General features: G+C 40.5%; 1 protein-coding gene and 1 long non-coding RNA gene across 3 annotated transcripts in view; both read left to right on the top strand.

Annotated features, from left to right (window-relative positions):
• Window positions 1-13,235, top strand: part of LOC118970727 (uncharacterized) — a 143,897-nt gene extending 130,662 nt beyond the window's left edge. The window contains exon 5 of the long non-coding RNA XR_012121815.1: window positions 13,140-13,235. This is a non-coding gene — a long non-coding RNA (uncharacterized lncRNA). The remainder of the gene's footprint in view (window positions 1-13,139) is intronic.
• Window positions 13,236-13,279: 44 nt separating this feature from the next.
• FEZ2 (fasciculation and elongation protein zeta 2) overlaps window positions 13,280-13,884 on the top strand; it is a 49,999-nt gene continuing 49,394 nt past the window's right edge. For both annotated transcript variants that reach the window (XM_017640776.3, XM_073214419.1), the window contains exon 1: window positions 13,280-13,569. In XM_017640776.3, coding sequence (XP_017496265.2) covers window positions 13,316-13,569 — 254 coding nt within the window. In that variant the 5' untranslated portion in view covers window positions 13,280-13,315. The remainder of the gene's footprint in view (window positions 13,570-13,884) is intronic.

Here is a 13,884-nt window from a genome sequence, read left to right on the forward strand (position 1 = left end):
TCTCCCTTATTATTATTGTTATTATTATTATAATTATTTTTAATAAAATGCTGAAGTGGTAGGTAGATGCAAGATAAAGGTAGAAAACATAGTTTAGTGCTGTAAGAGGGCAAATGTAGATGATCAGGTGTGTGCCTATAGACTAAGTATTAATCCAAGCTAGACAAGGGCAATAAAACATCCACGGATGCAGAAAATTTCTCTCAAAACAGGGAGGGTGAGGTTCTAAGCCTCACCTCTGTTGATCCCCAATTTCTCACCTGATGGTCCCCCTGCGACTGTGCCTGTCTTAGGTTGTTCCTCCCTTGAGGAATCTTACCCGTCTCTGGCTGACCAGTCATCTTCTGGGGCCATACAGGGAAATGTAAAGTTGGCAAGTGAGAGAGAAGCGATATTGTTTGAAAAGGTTAGCTTTTTACTTTTTTGCAGATTTATGCCCCGTGGCTTCTATGCCCAGCATTTGTCTTGAGGTATCTTTACTACTTGGAAGAATTATGATACTCAGTAATTTTGATATGAGGCACGAATTCTACTTAGGGGTTGTAATTATGAAGGAAGAAGAGAAGCTATAGAAGTAGCAGATGGAAGAAACATGGGAAGATTGATTATTTCTTTGACATATCTTCTTGTAGTGTAACATAAGTGTGTATAGGTTTTAAATTACTAATTAAATTGCGTGCACACATTAACATAATAGGAATACAGCTACATTACCAAAGCAGACCTACAATTACCAGCCATATCCAGTGAAAACAAGAAAACCAGTTAGGCACCCTAGGCATTTATGAAAACTTATCAATGATATGATGGATATTGTCTAACTGAATTTGAATATTTTGAGAAAAATCAGACAAATTAAAACAACACATTCCTGGGAACTGTTCACATCCCGTATGTTCTTTTAACAGTAGATAGTCTATAGTCACAAGATTTTGGAGCACTGCAACTTGCCCTTCTCCTAATTCTTGGTTGAGTTCCGACAGTATAAATCCAGTCAAATTTGTTGTTTTACTGTACGCACAGGCCAGCTTAGATATCTCCTTCTTCATTCCAATGGTAAGTCCAGGAACCAGTGGGATGAATGCAGCTACAACTGCAGCAGCACCAGGATCTTTGTTGAAGTTTTTTGATGAACATCTTCTGGAATGACTCTTTCAGAGAATGTTGATGTTAGAAGTTCTTCTTTATATAACATCTTAATTCGTTTTCTGGGTATTCAAATTAGGCTTTGATCCTCTGTATAAGCACAAACTAACCCTTTGCCCACACTTTGATATGCCCTTTATACCGTTGTGAAGAACTTATTCTTTTCCCTTACATTTTGGCCTTACTCTTGAATTGCCTCTTCATTGGATTGAGATTTCATAACATTGTTTACATAAACAATAGAAAGAAAATTCAGTTTTCCTTTAACATATTTATCAAAGTATTTTTCTTTATTGCTGATAGTTTTGAACCGTTTCAGTTTCCCGACGTGTAAGACTGTCTTACTTGTAAGACTGTCCTGAATGTGTTAGATCATCTTCCAACTTGGGAAAACTTATTTCAACTTTCTTATACGAACTCTAAGACTTCAGGGGAATGTGAATGTTTTATGCAGTGAGTGATCATTAATATTCCGTTAACTGGTGGCCCACTTTGATTGCATTTCTAGGGCCTTTCCCCTGGTGTTGCAGGAGTGAGGGTCCCTGGAGCTTAAGCTTCCTTAGCTTCATGTTAAATTCACCTCTGAACCAGATCCTACTGACAGCTTGACTCTTTCCTCCTTTTCTAAGGCCAGTCATGACCTGGAGGGGTTGGCTATTTTCCAGAAGGCTACCCTAAACTTAACTCTTTTTCTGCCTGTCTGAGTCTCTAGATATTGCCTATTTCTGGCCCCCTCATCACTATGCTTTGCTCAGTTGTGAGGGCAGTGAGCCTGGCGAACCTGAGACAGGTTGCATTAGAGTCCATCACTGTTGGAGGAATGCTTTGTTCTACTCATAACTTGGATGCAGCCTCAACACCTAAGCAGGGCTTGCTCCCCACTCTGACCCCAGACTGATCCAATTCCGGGACCAGCACTAGCTGCAGGCCCTCCACTCTCTCAGTGTGCCCATCTGGGTAGAGTTGGATGGCCAGGCCCTGTCCAGCCTGATCATTGGGTAGAACTGTGAGAGGAAGTTGGGGGGATAATAGGTGGCTTCTTCAGCCTTTAGGAGTAGGCTTGGATTAGTTAGAAAAGACTACATGGATTAAAGAGTATCGAATGTCTTTCTCAGTGACAATGAAAATATCAGGTAATTGGGAAAAGTCTGTTCTAAACATGCGAGTGAATTGAGTCCAAGTCTTATGAAAAAGATTTATAGGGTGGAGAAAATCATTGGGAGCAAATGAAGAGAAGGAAAGAATGGAGAAATAGATGAGAAAGATGAAAGTAATTAATTATAGATAAGGAAGGAGACAAATGGAATAGAAAAATGTGAAGGAAGGGGTATAAAATAAAGTATTTATGTAGAGGTGTGGATGAGGGTAACATTTGAAGGCTCTGGTTGAGCTGAATGAGTGAATGCTTGGATTTAAAAGTCATCCAACATTATCTAGTGGTATATCTTACCTACTGTTTATTTTAAAGCCAGATATTTTTCAAAGATCAAAACAAGTTATTTGATAATACTATTATCAAGCATAAAAGAAAAAAATCACTTATTGTGATTCAAGAAACTTTAAAGCCTAATTTAAAAAATCCAACAGTATAAATAAAAATACTATTCTATGAAACCAATTATAAGCAAGTTTTATTTTTCAAAAATAATTTGATGCATATATAACCACCATTATTTGCAAAGGAAATATGTAGAAAAAGTTAGTAATTTGGTAATCCTTCTTTATGTTTCTGATATTTTTGGAAGATGTAAGTGCCATGTTTCCTTATAGCAGGTCTTTCGTTGAAGAATTTAATTTCATAGAAGTAAATATTGTTTATTTTATTAGGCACTAGAAATGAATCTCGGCTTCCGCAGTCATTTAACATTTATTTTTAGACATATATAAAATCAATCCTAGCTTCAGGGAGTATTAAGAGCAGTCTTTAGCTGTGTTACCCTTTGCCTATGGGAGACTATTTTAATAAAACTTTTATATACAGAACAAACTTAGAAGCAAATCAGTCTTCAAAACAATCCTTAGAAGCAAATTCCACCTTATAAATCAATCATAGCTAAGATACTGCCCGTAATAACAGACACTAAGTTTCTCCTTTGTTCGAATACAAGAATCCATCATGTGCTATTGTTCTCTATGCATTTTACTGGGAGAATTGGAGAGATATTTTCAGTTCTGTAACTGAAAACATGTCTCAGGTGCTAATGACAGAGGAATTGGTCTCAACTGCTTCTTAAACTTTGGCTGTTCTTAGCCCATTAGTGAAAGATTATTAAGTGAAGAAGGAGTGAAGTCTTATTAGGAGTGAGAGGTTTTAGAATCTTCTGAACTATATTATTTTTCCTTCCTATCAACATATCCATGAATGTGTACACAGGCATCCCTGTTTGGATGGCTGGAAAGTTGAGACATGTAACAAAACAACCTTGAACAACAAAGGGGAGGAAATGAGTAATTAAAAATTTTTTTGACAAATAATAATAATGACATATTAGCATTAAACCAGCTATTCAGTAAAGGAGAAAGGGCCGTTAGTTTGTCAAATACCAAAGGCGTAAACTGAGGTAGGAAATGATGGATGCATGTGCTGACCCAAATCAAAGCACCTCACAGCAAAAGCATCTCATAGTGACATTGCCACTTTCACACGAATTTCACTTTCTCTCAAACTTCCTTTATTCAGCAGAACTGATGTCTTTGGTCCCTTGTGATTTCCAGTAGTTAATATGTTCTATCCATCACTCTGTTATGATGGGACCAGAGATTTGGTGGATTTTCTGCTTGATCTGTGACCTATTTTAAGCAACTATATTGTGTCCTGATTGCAGCCTGGACTTTTGGAGGATTTTTTTATTTAGATGATTCTCATCTGTACTTCCATCCTCTAATATCTATTTCTACTTGGTATTATAATTATTTAGTGGCTTAAATGTAGATCATTTACCATTATAGTGGTGACAGGTGATTTCAGTTGAGGTTGACTTTGATTGCACTGGGATAGCAAACTCTTTAAGTATTCATATTTGCATGAGTTAATATTTATTGGGACATTGTTGCTGGAAGAAAATGGGGGCATTTGTGCAGGCAGTGGGAATTAGCTAGGAGAGATGAGAATAGAGGGGCTGGCATGGTGTCTGACCAAAGTGGTTAGAGCTAAAGTTGTTGAGTATCATGGAGTGACATGTTGAATGGATTGAATTTGGCAGAGTACAAGAAAAAGATTCCCTTTTCTTTCCCATCTCAGCCTTTAAACATGCTTTGTGCAATTTCCCCTTTCTATTGCTGCCTGGCATCTTGGCCAGATTCCACAGCTTTTCAGTCACTTTCATAAATCAGAACAGTTTCATTTTCAGGTGTAATATTTACACTGACTCAGTGTAAATATGACTTTCATCTTATACTCATGTCAAAACGTCTCCTTTGCTCCGGCCTGAGCCGGGGCCAGCAGGATGAGGGGTTTGCTTGCTTCTCCACTCTGCGTCCTCTCCTCCTCCTGGGTTGAAGTGGTGATCATCTGGGGTCTTCTTAACTCTGCTAACATTCTTTGGGGGGACCATTTCAAGAAGACTGGAGCCTAGCTGCTGTCTGGGCTTCCACTTGGCTCCCAGGGAACAATCAGAACCCCTGTCCAAAAGTCAGTAGGCTGCTCCCTCTGCTGCCTTCTCATCTGGCCCTGATGTCACGGGCAGCTCCTTTAACCTTTTGCCTTCAGGATTCTCTGGGCAAGAGGAAGCCCCAGCTCATAAATCACATATTCCCCCAAACTCAGGGAAGATGCACCAGGCTCTCCCAAGAACTCACTCCTGGTGTCCCACTCTGGGCCCCTGGGTCCCGCATCTCAGGAGCCACCCTGGTGGAGAGAAAGACAGTGTTTACCCCTCATGCAATCTCTGCCCCTTCTCTGGTTCTTGGAAAGTCCTCTTACTTGACTTGACAGGCGAGCAGCCAGCCCCTTGCAATCTGGCTGTCAGCTCGGCGTCTCAATGACTCGAATCCTGTATAATTTTTGGTCTTCTCTCCTGTAGATGATAATAGGATACAGGGAAAGGTCTGGTTCTGTTCTTTATTATTAAGTCACCCATTTAACATCCTATTACTGTTATTTCTAGAACAGATCAACAGTCAGAGCTGAGAAGGAAGCAGAAGAAGGAACAGAATCAAAGCTATCCTGACCTCAAGAGAGGAACCTTGTGCGGACTCTCCCAGAAAACACTGGGATGACTTGGGGAGGTGTGCTAATTTGCTGGGGCCACCATAACAAAATACCACAGATTGGGTGACTTAGCCAACAGAAATTTATTTCCTTACACTTTGGAGGCTAGAAGTCTGAGATCAAGGTGTCAGCAGGGTTTCTTCTGAGGCCTCCCTCTTTGGCTCGCAGATGGCCGCCATCTGGTCTTTTCCATGTGTGGCTGCACCCTTGGTGCCTTTTTTTTCTCTTCTTAAAAGGACTCATTCAGGTTGGATTAGGGCCTTACCCTAATGGCCTTATTTTAACTTAATCACTTCTTTAAAGACCTTTTCTGCAAATATAGTCACATTCTGAGGTACTGGGGGGTTGAGAAGTTAGCATGTGAGTTTGGGGAGAACACAATTCTGTCCATAACAGGAGAAGAAGGCTGAGGCTAGGGTTTACTGCCCTTCCTCCCTGCCGCCCCGGGGGACAGATGCAGCCCTGAGGGTGCCTGCTTCCCAGCACCCACTCCCACACTGAGCTTATGCAGCAGCAGTCACAGGGGTGGGAATCACCCAGCTGGTGACATGCAGACACTAGGCTGATTCAGTCCGTTGGAACCCCCAGTCTGATGACACTCAGGGATGTACAGTGTAAATAATACTAATCAGTCTTCCAAAGGACAGATCTGTTCTTAGATTTACAGAATTACTCTCTTTCAGCAACATTTAATGAAAATAACATTTTTTTCTTTAAAAAACAATGACAAGGAATTCCTAAGATAATTAGTCTTAATCCTCTAATATCAGATTGGAAGCAATTTGCTTATTTCTGTGTCTACCGTAGTCAAATCAAGCAGAAAATTGAGCAATTACGTGTGTGTTTGTTCAAATTATGTAAACAATTATCGTACTAGGCTACATTATTTTGCTTTTGTAGATATGCTACAGGCAGATGCTAGAATAGGGTCCCTGGTCCTTGTCTTAAGAGTATTAAAATAATTTAACACCGAGACTTCGGAGTATGTAAGCAAGCAGTGCACTTTATGAGAGATGTGAGGAAAGAGAAACACCTTGATAGACTAAGATGGGCTGCTCAAGAGAGTTAGTCCTAAGAAGAATCAGGGTAGCTCCTATTATAGGGAGCAAAAATGCTTATTCATTAGTTATTGGGTCACCTAGCATGAGTAGGGAGGGTTTCAGTTGACACATGTGCAGTTGGATTACATACAGACATGTATGTTGCAAGAGGAGGGGTAGGGGGTGTACTCTTAGAGTTACAGCTTTACAAAACTGTGGTATTATGTGCAGAAAAGACATCCCCACTCTTAGTCTCATCTCATTTCAACCCTACTCACGACGAATTTTTCTTCTCTAAAGATAGCGAATGAAATTTTAACATCTCTGGAAATGACTCTTTGGAGGGAGACAGCAAATGAAAAACAAAGGCCTGAGAAGATAATATTCCAAGTAGGACACTTCCGTTTTAACACTTGTTCTTGTGACAGCCTCTTAAGTGCAAATTTTGGGGGATGCCCCTGGCTGATTTTGTGGAATATTGCTGGAGATTATGGTTCCCTTGTCCTAACACTCTTGAGACTGTGGAAAATTTGGTGTAAATGTCCTTATAGGAAATTTATATTAAGAAGTATACCAGAAAATAGAATTGAATGCATATAGCCAACATTCAATGTGTCACCTGGATCAGACCAATGTATAATCAGTTATAGAACCCATTGATCTCATGTAAATGTGACCCAGGCCTCTTGGTTTCTCCTTGATTACAAACTCCTCTGAATTGTCTGTATCTATTTTTTTCTATAAACCTGGCAGAGCCTCTTGATGCCACCTGGTCTCCCAAATGTGCTCTGTCAGTCTTCACAGTGTCACCTTCTGACAGTCTGTCATTGTTTTCAATAGAGCTTTCTTATTTTTATTACTCACCCCCCTACCCCAACCACCCAGTTCAATAGGAAGTGAATTTACTCTGTTTTCTTGAACGTTGGCACCTCTTTCTCTTTTCTTCATTGTTTTTTCTGTGTGGGCCAGAGAGATTTCCCATCTACACTGAATTTCTTCTCAGAATTAGTATCTCAAACTAAAGTCTTCAAACAACCAGTCTATTTTGTTAATCTTGTATTACTTTCTAGTGGAGTTAATTTATATAATTGTAGTATTAAATACAGGTTCAATCAGAAGGTAAAATAGAAGAGATAATTAATAAGTTAACAATTCATCAACAATTACTACACACTGTGTATGACCTAATTTTAAATGTCTTGATTTTAATTCACTTTTAAAGAGATAAGATCTTAAATAAGCAAGGCACATCTGTACAGGGTAATTTTAACTAGTGATTCAATAAAGCCATGCTTTTTTAGAAAAAAATTGTGGTTAAATATCTGTAGCATTAAAATTACCATTTTAACATGTTTTAAGTATACTGTGGCATTAAATAGATGCACATTATATGCAACTGTCACCACCATCTATCTCCAGAATTTTTTCATCATCCCAGATGGGAACTTTGTACCTGTGAAACACTAACTCCCTATTTCCCCTCCCCCAGCCACCAGTAACCACCATTCTACTCTCCAATTCTATGATTTTGAACTAGTCTAGGTACCTCAGCTGAGTGGAATTCTGCAGCTTTTGTCCTTTGGTGTCTGGCATCACTTAGCATAACGTTGTCAAGATTCATACATGTTGTAGCATGTGTGAGAATTTCATTCCTTTTAAGGCTGAATACTGTTTCATTGTATGTTCATACCACATTTTGCTTAACCATTCATCTGTTGATGGGCACTTGGGGTGTTTCTATTTTTTGGCTATAAAGCCACAGCTTAAAAAAATTTTTTTAAAATATTGTTTATAACAATTATAATTTAATGCAATAAAATGCACTTGTTTTAAGCTTACTGTTTGATAAATGTATACATCTACATGGTCACCAACCTAATCAATTTATAGAGTATATGCATTACTCCAGATGTTTCCCTGTGTCCTTTTGCAGCTAATTCTCCTACCCAAAACTATCCCATGTCCTGGGCACTACAGATCTGCCTTCTGCCACTGCCAATTAGTTTTTAGGCCTTTTTAGGCCTGAAAGATCTTGGTGAGTAATGAGACAAGAGTTCAAAAGGGAGGGATGATTAAATATAGGTGATGGACAGTCTCTGGGAGATGAAGAAGGTATTGGAATATGTACAAGGACTCCGGTGGCATAGGTACCAGACTTGTGTACAAAATGTCAGCTTGGTTAGAACCAGGAAGGTTAGAACCAACTTCCCTATGGGAAATTAGAGATGAACGCTGATATGGGAAAACCAAGATCCCAATCTTCTAAATAGAAGAGATGATAGAGAATATATTACATTCCCATCATTAAAGTTCTATTGGAGGTAAAAAAATTCTTCTATAATTTTTAAGCCCCACATGCAATCTTTTCCACTTGTTTGTTGAAGGAAAATTCCCAATTCTTGTTCTTTTTTCCATCATAATATGAATAGTAAGGACATATGCCACTGCGTTCATGGTGAAAAAGAGAACATAGATGGCTTCGCCATTCCGAGATGGTACACGCACTGCATATTGCAAGTCTTCACAATTAAAAAAATATATTATTAGATAAACCTGGACATATTCAATCCTTCATGCTCTTCATTTCAGATGAGAAAATTAAGAATATTCTAAAGCAGGAAATTTGGGCTGTTGAGAGTGTGCAGTGGGTGCTTTCCATAGCAGGATCCTTGAAGGCTAAGCTGTTGGAACTATTGTAATATTAGATAAATAACTAGTGCTAATGATTGTTTCTATTTATTTTCCAAGATCAGCATTTGATTACCCAGAACACAACCAGGCATAGGGGCCCTGTCTTCCCTACCCAGCTATTTCGGTGCCTGTAAGGCTGTGGTCGTGGCCAGGTGTCTTGCCTCCATTTCTTGGCCCAGCACGGCTGCTACTCAGGGAGGTTCTGCCTGACCAAGACCCTGATCTGATCACTACAATTGAAGATTCATCCATATCAAATTTGAATAATCAGAATGAAATGTTCTTTATTAATAAAGGCTACATTGTGATCTTGATTACTCGAAAGTTTCTTGAATTTTTGTTTAGTTGAGACAAAATGGGAAGACCCCTCCCTTTTTTTGGCAGTAAAAACAACCTTTGCTTAAATTTTTGGGTCAACATAATGGATTTCTAAGTTCTTGTTACTTTGTTTTACCAGCTCTAGTTTTTTTCCTGGTTATTGAATGAACTTAGCCATGAACTGAGCTTTTCTCAAGAAATTTTCATTTATGTACCTTCTCATTGTCTTACTGCTGCTTTATAACACCTTTAGTATTTGCTGCTTGTGATACTTTGACAACCACATATTTTCTGGTTATGTTTTCAGTAGTTTCTTTCTTTTGTAGTTCTTATATTTTCTGCTTAATTATATCCTTAGGTGGTCTGTATGTTGAATAATCTACTTTTCCATTTTTTTCTTATTTAAATTTCCACTGTGATATTCTATATATGTACAAAATTAAAATTTTGTTAAACAAGGAACTTTTCTACCTTAAATTTTTAACATGAGCATAATATTCAAGTCCCATGGAGCTCTTTTTTAAAAGTTACCCTGTATCCTCTAATTTGGAATCAAATGCTGAAAATTTATTCTGTGGGCTAACTTTTCTTAAATATGAAGTAACCAGACATGTTTACACATGTTAATCTTTATCTTTTCTAGGAGTGGTAAGAAATAAAAGTCAGAGATAAATAGATTTGGCTGAACAGATTAGTAAAATTAGGCTATGTGATATATGATGATGTGAGAGAACCTCTTCTTAATCAGAAATCTCTGGGTGTGATGGACTGATCTAAACAGGTGAGACTGGCAGAAAGCCTGTGGTTTTGCCAGATATATGGCAATTTTAGGAAGTTAGAATTTGGCTGATGGGAAGAAGAGTTGCTGGAAAGTGGGCTAAGGTTGATGTTAGGAAATAGTAAATGAAGGGGGTTAGGGAATTGTAAATGGGAGCTGGATCCTCAAAAAAAAAAATTGCAATCTGAGTTAAGTGCTAAAGGAGCTAAAGGAAGAGAGGAGTTAAGGAAATAAGGCCACAACCGTGGTTATCCTCTTGAATGTTCTGGAAATTGTGGACCACATGGAAAGAGGTGTATGGAGAGCACGGAAGAGAACTGTTGCTACTTTAAAATGTTACCTGGTTACAAGCATTCTACTATTCAAATTCCATCATTGTTTTCTGTTACTCTTTCATGTTTACAATACTTATGTAAAGTCTACAAAAGCACCAATTAACACTTTATTCCACACTAAAGTTTTTAATCTTATTTCTCTGTCCCAATAAAATGGCATGGTCAGTTTTTTGACAGACATATTCCTTTGAAACATTTTTATAGATTGTGTTGAGTGCCAAGATTACTATGGGTGTGCAAATATAAGTTAAGAAAAGTGATTCAAATCTTGTTTTTGCAATGAGTATGTTCAAAGTATCTGGGATGGTATTAAGTAATTTGTATTTAATTAAAAGTAAAAAGTGTCATAGGTGGAAAATTTGACTAAAATAAAACTCTGAGACCCCAAACACTAACCCAGTTGCAATTTATTTGCAAAGATATGAAAAATTTGACAGTGTTACATTAGGGTCCTAATAGTAAGTAATTTTCACTTCCACTCACACACATACACACATCACACAGGTAACAGGAACTACAAGAAAAAAATTTTGCCTTAGCTACATACATAATTACAGTCTGCATCAACTCAATAGCTTCTCATAACTGACCATGTGTAGTCAGATACTTAGAGAAATAGATCTTCTAATATTATAACAATATCACTTCTGAGTAACATTCAGATAGATGAATATCAGCTGAGCTAGAATGTTTTCTCATTAATCCAAAAGCTATGAACTGTTTAGTAATTAGCTCTTGGCCACGTAGTGCTCAACATCTGCTCTCTTTATGGGTTTCTAATGAAATAAGGAAGAATAATATTGTCTTCAAAGTAATTATCAACAGTTTCTTAGGCTCAGTCATTGAAGTATTTTGTTTAACATGGGATGAGTCATTGAAATACAGGACAACATTCACTGGAATAGTAAGTAAGGAAATTCTGGTATTAATATGTACTCTGGAACACGGATTTCCATGCTGTCAAGAGATGGTTAGAGCATACTGGGAAAATATGACACTAAGTGGCAAGTTTAAAGAAGCCGTTAAGCCATATTCAGGCCAGGTTCCCACTATGTATGGGAAGTTTAGAGGAAAGCCATTCTTGAGTGATAGAGACTGTAGGGAGTAAATCAATGCAGTTAAGGTTTCCTTTCTATTACCAGCTTCAAATTTATTTTTCAAAATCCAAACTTATCTTTTATGACTCAACTACATCCTGTCACTTACATGAAGAAGTATTTGATTATTACAATACAAAGATATGGCTCCTATCAACTCCTTAGTATTTATTGCCTCTACACATTCACACTCTCTTAAAATCATACTTTTTCCCCTCATTTTTTAGAATTGTGGTAAAATACACATAACATAAAATTATCATCTTAACCATTTTAAAGTGTACAGCTCAGTGGTATTATGTACATTGGTATCGTTGTGCAGCCATCACCACCATCCATCCCCAGAACTCTTTGCATTTTATAAAACTGACACTCTATATCCATTAAACAGTTACCCTCTGTTGGCCTTTCATGCTTGCTTTTTATAAGGTATGAACGATTTCCTGTTAGTCTTATCGTTCGGACTATACTGCAAGCCTCCTGTGGGACCCAGCCATGTGTTACGTGTGCAGCATACACATACGGACCTGAGCCTTGCAGGCTAACAGTCATGGATGATTCTTATTTTTCAGTGAAGGACTGAAAGCCTCTAACTAAGCCTGTGGCCAGGCCTTCCCCGCATCCTGCTCGATCCAGGTGAAAACCACCTGAGCTATCTAGAGCATGTGCAGGATAGATTTATTTGCCCCCTCGTTGACCCTTTTGATGCCTAGGGACAAAAATTCTCCAGGGAATGGAACTAATAATGCTGTCTCAGGGAATTGGGAATGAGATGCTGAGGCAAGGGTGCCATTAATTGTTGCAACCTGAACATAAAATAAACAGGAACAAAAGAAAACATGTCCCAAGTCAGCATGCAGCTGATACATAAAACCTGGCCACCATGGGGATCACAAGATGTGGAAATCACTGTGGGACCTAGAAACCTGAGTAGGGCTGTCCCATTCTTCAGCCAAGCCCACCTTACCACCTCCTTAAAAAGCCTCTCTTTCTGATGAGCAGAGAGATTTGAGCTAGCCTCCTGTGTCATTGTTCTGCAGTCTTGCAGTAAAGGTCTTTCCTTTCGCGAAAGCCGCTGTCCCGTATATTTGGCTTCCCACGCGCATGGGACAGCGACCCTTGTTCGGTCCCTCACAGGGTTCCTCAAAGGGCACTTAGTATCCGGCACTGTTCTAAGCGCTGTGCAAACATGAACTCACACAATGTTTCACCTTTGTGTGTTTCACAGGGTCCATCCAGCACCTGCTTTTCAAGTGGGACACAAAATATTTGTGGAATGAATTTCTGTAACACTTAAGCATTTCCAAGTGACTCTCTTGCTGTTCTGGTTGCAAAGTTACAAAAGGCGGGTTACCCGGGGGAAACGACTTCAGGCATAATCTGACATCAAGTGGCAAGTTTCAAAAAGCCCTTAAGCCATATTTAGGCCAGGTTCCCATTACGGAAGGCTTAGAGGGAAGCCATTCTTGAGTGATAGAGACTCTAGGGAGGGAGTCAATACAATTAACGTTTTTCTTTCTACAGACACCGGCGATCAGCTCCGAGGAGACTTCGGAAAAGGGACGGCGCCGCGGCTGGACTGCCCGGGACAGGTCCTCCCGGGGATGGGAGGGGCGTGGCCTCCGGGGGCGTGGCCCGGCGGCGGGGCGGGGCGAAGAGGGGCCAGCCGGGGCGGGGCGCGCTAAGTGCACCGGGCGGCGATGGCGGCGGACGGGGACTGGCAGGATTTCTATGAGTTTCAGGAGCCGGCCCGGAGCCTCCAGGACCAGGAGAACTGTAACGCGAGCCCCGAGGCCGGGGCAGGGCCGGGCGGGGGAGGCGACGGCTTCCCAGCGCTGGCCTGCAGCTTGGAGGAGAAGCTGAGCCTGTGTTTTCGCCCCGCGGGTCCGGGAGCCGAGCCCCCGAGGGCGGCCGTGCGGCCCATCACCGAGCGCAGTCTCCTGCAGGGGGACGAGTGAGTGGGGGCCCTGGGCGGGAGCGGGCGGGAGCCTCCCCTGCGCCCCGCCCTGCCCGCCGGCCCCCGGTCCGCTGTCTCGGCGGGACTCCGGCCGCAGGCTCCTCCCCGTGCCCTCCTTCCGCCTCCAGCGCCCCGGGAGTCCCCACCCCTCCGCGCGCTCCACCTCCCTCCCGCGGCTCTCGGCTTGGGGCGCTAGGCGGTTTAAATCGCCGGCTCCCCGCCCCCTCAGGCTCCTGTAAGCCTCGGCCACTGCCCTCCTTCTCCTTCCTGGAAACCAACCCCTGTTTGGTTTAGAGGGGATTCTCCAGTGCA

Source organism: Manis javanica, chromosome 1 (assembly GCF_040802235.1).
Source record: "Manis javanica isolate MJ-LG chromosome 1, MJ_LKY, whole genome shotgun sequence".
NCBI lineage: Eukaryota > Metazoa > Chordata > Mammalia > Pholidota > Manidae > Manis > Manis javanica.